Source organism: Zalophus californianus, chromosome 7 (assembly GCF_009762305.2).
Source record: "Zalophus californianus isolate mZalCal1 chromosome 7, mZalCal1.pri.v2, whole genome shotgun sequence".
Classification (NCBI taxonomy): Eukaryota; Metazoa; Chordata; class Mammalia; order Carnivora; family Otariidae; genus Zalophus; species Zalophus californianus.
This window is the reverse complement of record NC_045601.1, coordinates 118,314,674-118,327,800: the sequence shown is the minus strand read 5'-3', so window position 1 is coordinate 118,327,800 and position 13,127 is coordinate 118,314,674. Positions and strand designations below refer to the sequence as shown.

General features: G+C 49.1%; 1 protein-coding gene, 1 long non-coding RNA gene and 2 other non-coding genes across 4 annotated transcripts; all 4 read left to right on the top strand.

Moving 5' to 3' along the window:
- The first annotated feature begins 2,497 nt into the window (after positions 1-2,497).
- HSPA1B (heat shock protein family A (Hsp70) member 1B) lies at positions 2,498-5,036 on the top strand. Its single transcript, XM_035728573.1, has one exon. It carries the CDS (start codon positions 2,724-2,726, stop codon positions 4,647-4,649), a length of 1,926 nt encoding a protein of 641 aa, XP_035584466.1. The 5' UTR covers positions 2,498-2,723; the 3' UTR covers positions 4,650-5,036.
- A 5,829-nt stretch (positions 5,037-10,865) lies between these two features.
- Positions 10,866-12,730, top strand: LOC113927767. The gene is made up of 5 exons (XR_003521727.2): positions 10,866-11,025; positions 11,208-11,246; positions 11,469-11,513; positions 12,115-12,321; positions 12,504-12,730. It is a non-coding gene; the product is annotated as an uncharacterized LOC113927767 (long non-coding RNA).
- On the top strand, positions 11,301-11,363 carry LOC113928170. The gene has a single exon (XR_003521847.1). It is a non-coding gene; the product is annotated as a small nucleolar RNA SNORD48 (small nucleolar RNA).
- On the top strand, positions 11,945-12,012 carry LOC113928166. Its single transcript, XR_003521843.1, has one exon. It is a non-coding gene; the product is annotated as a small nucleolar RNA SNORD52 (small nucleolar RNA).
- Positions 12,731-13,127: the final 397 nt, after the last annotated feature.

Genomic DNA, 13,127 nt, shown 5'->3' with positions numbered 1-13,127 from the left:
AAACTAAAAGAATTGAGGAGAAAACTACTGTTTGAGAAACTGCAGGAAAAAGGAGAGAAGGAAAAAAAACCCAACAGCTTCAGGGTGATGAAGGCTCACTTCCTCCACTGCAGAGTTCTTGGCTCTCTCTCTTTTGTTCCCCACCCTTTAAGTATCTGACAGCCCCACCAGTTTGGGGAACCTGAGACTTGATCCTTTAAAATGCCAAATCTGATAAAAACCTCATTGCAAAATTAGTCAAAATAAAATTCTGGAAAATCTCTTGGGGTTCTTACAGTCACCTTAGACACCAGTTAAACCTGTGACAGGCTTTTTGCCTTGGAAGGCATCCAGTGTAAAAGGGAAAATTCAGGAGACCCTCTCCTTGTCAGGAAATGGGACAGTAATATAGACATTTGGGTTTCCAGACCAGTCCACACAGAGAGATTTAACTCAAAAGGTAGATCAGCTATAGGGTGTAGCTGATGATTCATGGAAAACTATTTCTAGGGGATTTTTTTTCTGCTACACCAACAGTAGCAAGATTTGAGGTCCTGTCACCATGTCTACCTGCCAGGCAGTGGGTACAGTGATGCCCTTTGCGTCCAGCCAGTAAAGTATTCTAAATTGCAGATCTGAGAGAAGGAAGGAGTAATTCCAGAACTGCCTCTAGTAGCAGCTAATGGCAAGGAAGCTTCCAGAGGGAGGAGGAGGTGAGGTCTAGGGTCCCTAGAAGTGTTGACACATTGGGCAGCTAAAACGGAAGCTTGGGGAGTCGCCAGAGATTGCATAAAGAAATGGAAAATTCCTTAAGTTTGACCAGTTTGACTAGATTAGGAGGTGACTCATTAGGGAGCTACATCTGAATGTTAAAAAAAAAAAAAGTTATCACTTGCCTGCGCAAACACACATGGGATTGTGAAGGCAATTCCAACTGAGCAAAATGTTCAAAAGCTAGATTCCTTCCCTTCGTCAAAAATTGCCTTTTCAGAGAAAAACATACAGAAAACTGCCTTCTCCCACTGTGTTTACTGGTGCTCAACTATGTGTATACAGGAACGAGTCTATTTTTGGTGGGTTGTGAACCCGGCGCTATTACTTTAATGTCCCTTAGATTTTCATATCAGGCCAGCCAACAAATGGTTCTCCGTGCCTGCAAAGGATTTAAAAGGGCGGGGGGGGGGGAGGGGAGGGCGGAATGAATGATCAAATGTTCGTATTCAAAGCAGGAGGGAGGATAACGTGCAGGAAGTTGGAATCTAGGATAAAAAACTAAGTGGGTGAATTAAATGCACGACAAATAAGTTTTAAAGAAGCTGGAAGTAAGACCTGCGTTCGATCAACTCCTCCCACCTTCCAGCATTAGGATCCCCGACCAGTTTAAAAGGGACCACCTGCAACCAGCTGTCGTTTATGATGCTGTTAAGGAGGACAGAACATCCCCACCCTTCCCTCGCCGGCTCCCCATCCTCTGCATTTCATTTAAAAAGGATGGAAAGCCTAAGGCCGAAAGAATTCGGCAGAAGACCGAATTCTGCGTTCTGAGTATGAACCAGTAATTAACAGCCGGAAAAGAGGGAAAGGTGGGGCCCAGATCCACAGGCTGGGAAGAACAGGGAAACGGAAAAGCCCCAAAGGCCTTAAAGACAGCTGAAGTCCTATGGAAAGTTTTTTTCTTCCTCCCGCCTGAGCCCAGCCGGAGGCAAATGGGTTCAGCAGATCCAGCCCTGCCCTTCCCCTCCCCCCGCCCTTGACTCAGCTTGTTCCTTCTGGGGCGATGGGGACGTTCGTCCAGATTAAGAACCACCTGTTTACTTGATTGATTTTCTTTTAAAAAATTCAAATTCCCCAACCCAAGATATTCCATCCGTGTAGGTTAAAGATGATGTCAAAACTACATTGCATTATCTTTCCTTCTCTTTTCCGCTTTTTAAATCGAAGGTGGGAAAAATGCCGCGGAGAGCCAAGGCAATAATCCTCAGGCAGCCCAGGCCTTTGCACCGATCCGCTAGCGGGCCTAAACGCGGCCCCGTCCGTCAGCACCACAGTCCAATCAGAGTCTCTGACCCACAGACACCCCACCCACTTCAAAAAGCTCCGGAACTTTCTGTATTTGGGGTATCCCCGGGAGTCGCGTAGCCCTTCATCCTATCTTAAACCATCAAACTAGTTTGAACCCCACGAGCCTCACCGCCCTACAATTACCAGCCTAGTCCTAGTCCTTCTGGTCAATTTCAACACCAGAGCACAGCATCGCCAGCGGGTACGAGACTGGGTGGGCGGAATCAACAACCACCGATCCCAGCTGTTCTCCTCCCTCCCCTTAGGACTCGGGTCCCTTCCCAAGAATCCCAGAAGAGTCTGGAGAGTTCTGGGAGGGGCGGCACCCCGGACGCCGATTGGTCCCAGAAAGCCTGGAGGCAGGACGCGAGACGAAACCGGTGGAATATTCCCGACCTGGCAGGCCCGCAGGGCTCCGCGATTGGCCGAGGACGGGAAAGGCGGGGCCGGGTGAAGCGTTATAAACACAGAGCCGCCCAGCCGCTGACAAACAGCAAACCTGCCGAGAGACAGCAGTCTAGCGTGTGGCGTCCGCCGGCGCAACTTTCGCAGACCGGCCGCGTCCCGATCCCGCACGTCCTCGAGTTCGCAGCTTCAGAAAAGACCGAGCTCCTCGTCGCGGATCCCGACCGCCTTTCACAGAGCCTGAACCTGAGCGCGGGGCAAGGGAGCAGGACAGCGGCATGGCGAAAACCGCGGCCATCGGCATCGACCTGGGCACCACCTACTCCTGCGTGGGGGTGTTCCAGCACGGCAAGGTGGAGATCATCGCCAACGACCAGGGCAACCGCACCACCCCCAGCTACGTGGCCTTCACGGACACCGAGCGGCTCATCGGGGATGCGGCCAAGAACCAGGTGGCGCTGAACCCGCAGAACACCGTGTTCGACGCGAAGCGGCTGATCGGCCGCAAGTTCGGCGACCCGGTGGTGCAGTCGGACATGAAGCACTGGCCTTTCCAGGTGATCAACGACGGAGATAAGCCCAAGGTGCAGGTGAGCTACAAGGGGGAGACCAAGGCGTTCTACCCCGAGGAGATCTCGTCCATGGTGCTGACCAAGATGAAGGAGATCGCCGAGGCGTACCTGGGCTACCCGGTGACCAACGCGGTGATCACCGTGCCGGCCTACTTCAACGACTCGCAGCGCCAGGCCACCAAGGACGCGGGGGTGATCGCGGGGCTGAACGTGCTGAGGATCATCAACGAGCCCACGGCCGCCGCCATCGCCTACGGCCTGGACAGGACCGGCAAGGGGGAGCGCAACGTGCTCATCTTTGACCTGGGCGGCGGCACCTTCGACGTGTCCATCCTGACGATCGACGACGGCATCTTCGAGGTGAAGGCCACGGCCGGGGACACCCACCTGGGAGGGGAGGACTTTGACAACAGGCTGGTGAACCACTTCGTGGAGGAGTTCAAGAGGAAGCACAAGAAGGACATCAGCCAGAACAAGCGGGCCGTGAGGCGGCTGCGCACCGCCTGCGAGAGGGCCAAGAGGACCCTGTCGTCCAGCACCCAAGCCAGCCTGGAGATCGACTCCCTGTTCGAGGGCATCGACTTCTACACGTCCATCACCCGGGCGCGGTTCGAGGAGCTGTGCTCCGACCTGTTCCGGAGCACCCTGGAGCCCGTGGAGAAGGCGCTGCGCGACGCCAAGCTGGACAAGGCCCAGATCCACGACCTGGTCCTGGTGGGGGGCTCCACCCGCATCCCCAAGGTGCAGAAGCTGCTGCAAGACTTCTTCAACGGGCGCGACCTCAACAAGAGCATCAATCCCGACGAGGCAGTGGCCTACGGGGCGGCGGTGCAGGCAGCCATCCTGATGGGGGACAAGTCTGAGAACGTGCAGGACCTGCTGCTGCTGGACGTGGCTCCGCTGTCGCTGGGGCTGGAGACGGCCGGGGGCGTGATGACCGCCCTGATCAAGCGCAACTCCACCATCCCCACCAAGCAGACGCAGATCTTCACCACCTACTCGGACAACCAGCCTGGCGTGCTGATCCAGGTGTACGAGGGCGAGAGGGCCATGACGCGGGACAACAACCTGCTGGGGCGCTTCGAGCTGAGTGGCATCCCCCCGGCCCCCCGGGGAGTGCCCCAGATCGAGGTGACCTTCGACATCGACGCCAACGGCATCCTGAACGTCACGGCCACGGACAAGAGCACGGGCAAGGCCAACAAGATCACCATCACCAACGACAAGGGCCGCCTGAGCAAGGAGGAGATCGAGCGCATGGTGCAGGAGGCCGAGAAGTACAAAGCCGAGGACGAGGTGCAGCGCGACAGGGTGTCCGCCAAGAACGCCCTGGAGTCCTACGCCTTCAACATGAAGAGTGCCGTGGAGGATGAGGGACTCAAGGGGAAGATCAGCGAGGCGGACAAGAAGAAGGTGCTGGACAAGTGCCAGGAGGTGATTTCCTGGCTGGACGCCAACACCTTGGCCGAGAAGGATGAGTTTGAGCACAAGAGGAAGGAGCTGGAGCAGGTGTGTAACCCCATCATCACCGGACTGTACCAGGGGGCGGGAGGCCCCGGGGCCGGAGGCTTTGGGGCTCAGGCCCCCAAAGGGGGCTCTGGGTCTGGCCCCACCATTGAGGAGGTGGATTAGGGTCCTTACCTTCTTTGCTCCATGTTTCTTTTCTTTTCTTTTTCCATGTTTCTTTTCAAATTGAGGTGACCTGAGGACCTTGCTATTGCACTGGGTTTTTTTTCTACCTTTAGTGTTCTACTATTTCAGTTCATTCTAAAGTTAGTTTGTAACCTGATAGTATTTGTGTTAAATTTCTTTGTGGTATACCAGTTTGTTAGAATTTTTGCATTTAAAGTAATTGGTACTGTGTTGTTTTTTTTCCCCCCTTCTCTGTAAAATGAGTAAACACTGCCACCCTCTGTCCAATTTTGCTATGTAAACCCCGGAAGTAATGGAATGTTGTTGGTTGGTTTGGTTTTTTATAATTTGTATACTTCATGATGAAAAATAAAATGTTAAAAATTAGGCTATTTTTATTTGAGGGGGGTAATGGACTCTTCTTGGAATGTCTGAATTCCATAGACCGGTGAAAGGGACAGTACTTCTGAAGAGACATGCACTGTGAGGAGCCATGACTGGCTGTTTATGTTGGGACTTAATTGTAGGTTGTAAATGACATCTGTGCTAGAAAACAAAATTCCAGGTGCCCATTTTTGTGGATGCACCTTTTTTCTTTTTTTTTTCTCTTTAAGATTTTACTGATTTATTTGACAAAGAGACACAATGAGAGCAGGAACCCAAGCAGGGAGAGTGGGAGAGGGAGAAGCAGGCTTCCCGCGAAGCAGGGAACCTGATGCGGGGCTTGATCCCAAGACCCTGGGATCGTGACCTGAGCCGAAGGCAGGCGCTTAACGACTGAGCCACCCAGGTGCCCCGGGTGCACCTTTTTTTTTAGGGGAAAAGTAGGAACGGGAGCTGCAAAAAATTGTTTGGGGGAGAAGTTATTGTGGGTTCAAAGGCAGCATTGAGAGAGGTTCATGGTTCCTTATTCTCTCGCTCTTAATGTGTGCAGAGCCATTAATTTGTCCCTTCTGAGTTTTGGGTCTTCTAGTCATTAGGTTATGAATGATATTGGGGGTGTGTAAAGCAGCAAAAAATGAAATGCAAAGTCACAGTGTAGCTCTGTAAATCCCAGCTAGGCGACCAAGTGCAAATTACTTAGCCTTAGTTTTGGTTGTCTCACTTTAAAGCAATTTGTCTGAATGACCTCACTTTTAAAGTTCTACATCATTTTGAGCAGAAACGTGGCATAGACAAGCAACATCTTCAGCCATGGTCACCCTGGCTACAGTTATCCAAGCAGGGGCATGGGGGAGGGAGAGTCTGAGGGTTTGGGGGGCATGACAATGAAGCAGGTTCTTTGCTTCACCCCAGTAATCTTTTTTTTATTATTGTTAATCACCATACATTACATCATTAGTTTTTGATGTAGTGTTCCATGATTCATAATTTGCATATAACACCCAGTGCTCCATGCAGAACGTGCCCTCTTTAATACCCATCATCAGGCTAACCATCCTCCCACCCCCCTCCCCTCTAGAACCCTCAGTTTGTTTTTCAGAGTCCATCGTCTCTCATGGTTCATCTCCCCCTCCGATTTCCTCCCCTTCATTCCTCCCCTCCTGCTATTTTCTTTTTTTTTCTAACATATAATGTATTATTTGTTTCAGAGGTACAGGTCTGTGATTCAACAGTCTTGCACAATTCACAGCGCTCACCGTAGCACATACCCTCCCCAATGTCTATCACCCAGCTGCCCCATCCCTCCCACCCGCCACCACTCCAGCAACCCTCAGTTTGTTTCCTGAGATTAAGAATTCCTCATCTCAGTGAGGTCAGATGATACATGTCTTTCTCTGATTGACTTATTTTGTTCAACATAGCACTCTCCAGTTCTATCCACGTCATTGCAAATGGCAAGATTTCATTCCTTTTGATGGCTGTATAATATTCCGTTGTATATATATACCACATCTTCTTTATCCATTCATCTGTCGGTGGACATCTTGGCTCTTTCCACAGTTTGGCTATTGTGGACATTGCTGCTATAAACATCGGGGTGCATGTACCCCTTCGGATCCCTACATTTGTATCTTTGCTTCATCCCAGTAATCTTAAGTAATTCTCATCTCCCCTCCTTCTAATTAGGTATTTTAAGTTTTTTTTTTTCATAGATTAGCATGTGGAAGTGGTCACTTCAACTACATCCAGGGCAGAATCAGCAACAAATACTGTTTTTTTCCACACTGCCTGAACATGTTGACATTGGGTTCCTGTCCGGTTCTGAGTGACAGTTTTACCCCAGTTCTAACGATCAGTAACCTCCTTTACATTTTAGGTACAGTCTCAAAACCATAGGAACTTAAAGTAACATCAAATTTAATTATGAAGGAGGAGCTGAAAGGAGTGGAGCATAGAGCTGGGAAGATCAAGGAAATGGGCTTTCCTCCATACAAGCCCTTCTAGGGGGTTCTTCCTGCCCTAGCAGTTAGATTAAAGGTCCTTAACATTTTCCTTAGCCTGAGAGAATCCCAACCTCCTGCCTCCCCAGAACTGAGGCTGGAAAGAACTACTCCAAAATAAAAACAAAGTTCAAGTTCTGTGTTTCAATAAATCTTCACCCTCTGGGAAAAATCCAATGTTTTAGGAATGACAAAGTAGAGGAAGCCCTCCTTGAAAGCTTGCAAAGGAAAAGGAATATAGTAAGGTCTTTTGGTTCCCGGACCAATTCTCAAAGGCCTGTTTTACTCACAAAATAAGTGAACTATATAATACGACAGCCTCCTACCATAGGATATAGTAAGTGCACTTTTTTTTAAAGATATTTTTTATTTATTTATTTGACAGAGAGAACACAAGTAGGCAGAGTGTCAGGCAGAGGGAAAGGGAGAAGCAGGCTCTCTGCTGAGCAGGGAGCCTGATGCAGGGCTTGATCCCAGGACCCTGGGATCATGACCTGAGGTGAAGGCAGCCGCTTAACCAACTGAGCCACCCAGGTGCCCCAGTAAGTGCACTTTAACTGCTGCAGCAACTGAATTGCCAGCTTTCTTACCTTCCCCCTCCCCCACCCTGCCAGGTAGTAGAGGGAATAAATAGCTGCATGGTACTGGAGACATGTTTCTCCAACCTGGTGGTGTATTAAAATCACTGGGGGAGGCTAAAAAGGTACCCACTGCCAGGCCTCCACTAGGAGTCAGAATCTTTGGGAGTGGGCTAAGGCATTGTAGAGAATTCAAGCTGCCTGAGTGTTTCCAACCTGCAGGCAGCATTGAGAAAACTGATTGCATCAGAAGGTGCTCCTGATCACGTTTTTAGAGGACAGGGGATATGGGAGAGGGAGGAAGCTGTCAGTGCCTGGAGGAGCAGCGGTTAGTGGGAAGGGGCTTTCTGCTCTGAATGGGAACCTGAAGGCTTGAAAGACCTAGGAGTGTTGATTAATGCAGCAGCAGTGATAGAGGTTAGGGAAATCTCCCAGGACAGCTTAATGGGTGAAAAAAGAGAATCCCTGAGGCTGGGAAGTGGTTCTTTAGGGAGCAACATCAGAATATGAGAATTCAGGGGCACCTGAAGAGCATGCAACTCTTGATCTCAGGGTCCTGAGTTTGAGCCCCATGTTGGGTGTAGAGAGTTAAAAACAAACAAAAAGCACCACCAGATGTTTGGGGGGAAAAAACCCTCCAAATGTTAAAAAAAAATTAAAAAAGAATATGAGAATTCATAGGCTCCCTGCATATACACACATATTGGAACTTAAAGCAAAGTTACTTTGCAACAACAACTATGGATGGGATTCAGCCCCTGGGAGCTGAGAAATGTATCAAATGAACAAGTGAATACTATAGGATTCTTGGAAGAGATTTTTTGTTTTTATTCTTTATTTTTATTTATTTTTGTTCTTAAACTCAACATACAACTTGGGGCTCAGACTCACCATCCCAAGATCAAGAGTTGCACGCTGTACCAACTGAGCCAGCCAGGCACACCTTGGGAGAGATTTTTTGTTGGAAGTCTGAAATTGTGGGGCAAGGGAGGTCAGATGAAAGATGATTGCAGAAGTAAAAGGATATATTTCTATACCCACAATGGCCTTCTTCCAAATTTTAATCTGTGTTCACTGTGCCTAAATTATGTGACTTAAAACTGATTTTGGGGGCACCTGGCTGGTTCAGTTAATAGAGCATGCGACTCTTGATCTCGGGGTCATGAGTTTGAGCCCCATGTTGGGTGTAGGGACTACTAAGGAAAAAAAAAACTGATTTCCTATGATCTGGAACCCCCAACTCATCCCTTCACGTAAGTGGCTTTCTCACAAAAGATGAAGATGCCAGCATACATCACCAAACATAACTGCATTTATAAATGAGGAGGTATAGAAGGGTCCAGGAAGGTGGGATTTGGGATAATTTATGAGTTGATGGATTAAGTGGCCAAGAGCAAATGACCAGATTTCTGGGGCAGCAAAAATTAGCAAAGGGAGAACAGGGCCTGGATGTTGCCACACCACCATAATTTGTTTTGCTTCCAACCCCCCTGAGATATAGGGTGCTATTTAGAGTGTACTGAACACAGGTCACTGTTTCTGGCCAACTCCCAGGCCATGCACTGCTCATAAAGAGGACATGAGGGCGCCTGGGTGGCTCAGTCGGTTAAGCAACTGCCTTCCGCTCAGGTCATGATCCTGGAGTCCTGGGATCGAGTCCCGCGTCGGGCTCCCTGCTCAGCGAGGAGCCTGCTTCTCCCTCTGACCCTCCCGGTCTCGTGTACTCTCTCGCTCTCTCATTCTCACTCTCTCAAAATAAATAAATAAATCTTTAAAAAAAAAAAAGGACATGAAACAGGAAATGGGGTGTCGTGTAATGGGAGTAGTTTAGCTTAATGGAGTACTTTAATGGTATTGTGTTTTAGTAATGTAAGGTAAGAAAATTCTGCAGATCGTTTGCACACCAGTGTGAATACAGTTAACACTACGCTTAAAAGAGGTTAGAACGCTTTTTTAAAAAAAGATTTTATTTATGGGTGCCTGGGTGGTTCAGTTGGTTAAACAACTGCCTTCGGCTCAGGTCATGATCCTGGAGTCCCAGGATTGAGTCCCGCATCGGGCTCCCTGCTCGGCGGGGAGTCTGCTTCTCCCTCTGACCCTCTTCCCTCTCGTGCTCTCTCTCTACCATTCTCTCTCTCTCTCTCTCTCAATAAATAAATAAAAATCTTTAAAAAACAAAACAAAACCTTTAAAAAAAAGATTTTATTTATTTGAGAGAGAGAGAATGAGAGATAGCACGAGAGAGAAGAGGGTCAGAAGGAGAAGCAGACTCCCCGCCGAGCAGGGAGCCCGATGCGGGACTCGATGCGGGACTCGATCCAGGGACTCCAGGATCATGACCTGAGCCGAAGGCAGTCGCCTAACCAACTGAGCCACCCAGGCGCCCTAAAACGCTTTTTTTAAGTACCTGGGATCGAGCCCCGCGTTGGGCTCCCTGCTCATTGGGGAGCCTGCTTCTCCCTCTGCCCCTCCCCCGCTGCTCCGTGCGCGCGCTTGCGCGCTCTCTCTCACAAAAATTAAAAAAAAAATACTTGGAAAAAATAAAGTTATCAAATGGTGTATTTTTTCAAATGGTGTATTTTATGTTTTAATAAAGATTTTATTTATTATTCTTTATGAGACACAGATTGAGAGAGAGCGAGAGAGGGAGGCAGAGGGAGAAGCAGGCTCCCCTCAGAGCAGGGAGTCTGATGCGGGACTCGACCCCAGGACCCTGGGATCACGACCTTAACAGACTGAGCCACCCAGGCACCCTCAAATGGTGTTTTTTTTTTAATTGTTTATTGTATATCATTTATATCTTAAAGCTGTCAAAAAAAAAAAACCTTAAGGTTGATGTGCCTGACAGGTCTGCGGGCTGGAATGGGTTGCGAATTCAGATTTCGCTGGCTAGACGAAGCGAGTGACAGCCTTCCGGAGGGACATGGACCCCAAAAGTGCACTGGTGAGGACAAGAGAGGGGTCCATAGGTCTCCAGAGGGGGACTGGCCTGCCCTCGGGAGGCTACTAAGGAAGACAGCTCAGCTGCGCATGCGCCCGGCCCGCCAGTCGAGAGACCCTCTGTCTTTTGTTTTTCAAAATTAACAAAATATGCCCGAATATTTGCCCGGAAGGTTTGAAACATTCACCCCTGGCCTCTCTTTCACTTGGTTTATTCTTGTTTGGACGAACGAAGGGGACCAGGCCGTGGGTTGAGCCCGGCATCGACGAAGACAGCCATGCCCGTCAGGCCCCCAACCCCACGCGGCTATAAATGGCCGGGGCCCTACCGTGGTAGCTCTTTTTGTGCGCAGGTCTGGTTGCCTCGCGCTGTCGGCATGCTGCGGTGCCCGTGGGGGCTCCTGCGGCTCCCTCCCCTATACCAGGGGAGGCCCCGGCGTCCTGCGCTGTGTTTGCACCGCTTCCTGCATGTAGGTATGTCGGGGCCTTGCCGGGTGAGGGGGCCGCAATCTCGGGCTGAGCAGGATGAATTTACCATTACAGACTAGAGTTTCTGATGCGTTCATGACGCCACTGTTTAGAACTGACCCAGCCCAGGGCAGGGGGAACTCTGCTGGAGTCGCCCCGGCATCTGCTGACTCCCTGTTTCTTCCCAGGCCCCTGGTCCTCGCACGCTGGTCCGCAGCGCCCCGAGGGTGAGTGGATTGTGCGAGATGGAGTGGCTGGCGGTGGTCCTGGGGGAAGACGGGGGTAATGATGAACCCAGGTGACTCTGAGTGTCTCGCTGACGCCATCACCGCAGCGCGCTGACCGTCTCCCTCCCCCGGGCTGGGGTTTCTTGATATCTGGGCTGGGGAGAAGTTGATGGCCGAGAACCTTTACTAGCCACGAATTCGTGTGTTTGATTTATCCATTAGGTGTTTTAAGAGCCCGCCGGTGTGTTACTGTTGGATAACGGTGAGGTGAGTATTAGGTGTGAGATCCTTCTCAGTACTTCTCACTATCTTGTCCTTAAGACTCTCTCTCACGGGGCCAGTATGGAGTTTGTTTTCTAACGAACACGCGAAGCAATGCAAGTATATTCCCTGGTGATTTTCCAAGGACTGCTTTTTGGTTTACATTTCTCTTGTGACTATTAAAAAATCCTTTCTAACTCCCCATGTTTTTGTCCAAGCCTGGTTAAACATATTTCTTATGTACACTCCTACATGCTGGGCTTCCCTGTGGAGGTAATTTTTTGCAGTTCTGAGGGGATTCCACCCCCCCCCCCCCCCGACTTTACTCTCTTCCACTTCCATGTTTTCATTTGCCCCATCCTTATACTGGGTCAGTTGCCTTTCAGTGTATTACATCCCTTCGCAGAGTGGCCTCCCCGATCCAGGTCTCTTAAATTGGGAATGATGATTTCTCAGACTAGAGTCTCTGATGCTGGTCTTGATGTCAAAAATTAAATTCTGACTCAATTTGGAGAACTGGATACTTGAGTCTCAGAAGGGGCCAATGTGTGGGGGTGCTTAACTTTGCTTGTCCTTCTCATTGGTTGTCCTGTTTTCATCTTTCTAGCACGATTATTCTGGGAGCCTAGCTAGGGTGGTACCCTTTCAGATTAGGCACCGATCTGGTAGCTGAAGGGCTGAAGTTTGGAATTCGCCCTCTGGGAGAGATGCTGTGGAGAGAGATCTGTGATGCCTAGGTAACGGCTCCTGCCACTTGAACCTATAGGCTGTGATGAGAAGTGAAGAGCTGCGTCCTTTCTCCCTGGCTACTGTGGTGAGTGCCCTTTTCTCTTGCATCCCCAAAGTGGTAATGATCACCTTTTTGGACAATGAGCATTTCTCTGAGGATGTTTGAAAATCACTGATTTACTCATGTCTTTCCTACCCACCCAGGTTCATGTTTTAATTCCAGTTGCCTGCATGGCTCTAATACATGTTCTTTTTATGAAATTTCAGGTTTTTGTTAACGCAGAGGATATCTCCTATCTGGTGTGGGGCAGATCCTAGGAGCTTCCATCTAGCTTTCCTGCATTAACCTGTGTGAGCAGCTGTCAACTGGAGGAAAGAAACTGCCCAGAAATTTTGAGATGCTTAAGTATTTTTAGATCAGTTAGACTTTTTTTAACACAAATACTTGTTTTTATCAAAAGAATTCCAATAAAATATTTTAAAGCAAAATAAAAGTTTGGTTTCCATAAATACAAGATGGTACAAAAAAACTTAGGGAGTGAAAGGTAACCATCTGTGAATGAACATCACAGCTGATAGCTATACCTCTTGGCGACTGTATACAAAAAGCTAAAACCAGGTTGACACTAGAATTAAGGATTTTAGGTGGTCTGCCATAGAATTTTAATGGACTAGATGTTAACAAGTAGTAAAGGTTTTTAGGGTGTTGAAATACTAACACAGGTGCTTAGTTTGCTTTTTGAAGAATAAGTGGAAACAGGTGGCTCAGTTAAGCAGCTGAGTTTTGCTCAGGTCATGATCCCAGGGTCCTGGGCTCCAGCCCTGAGTCAGGCTCCCTGCTCAGTGGAGAGCCTGCTTCTCCCTCCCTCGTGGTTCCCCCTGCTTGTGCTC

Bases quoted from the DNA above. Each gene is read 5' to 3' on its own strand.
- HSPA1B (XM_035728573.1), top strand. From the start codon at position 2,724: ATGGCGAAAACCGCGGCCATCGGCATCGACCTGGGCACCACCTACTCC.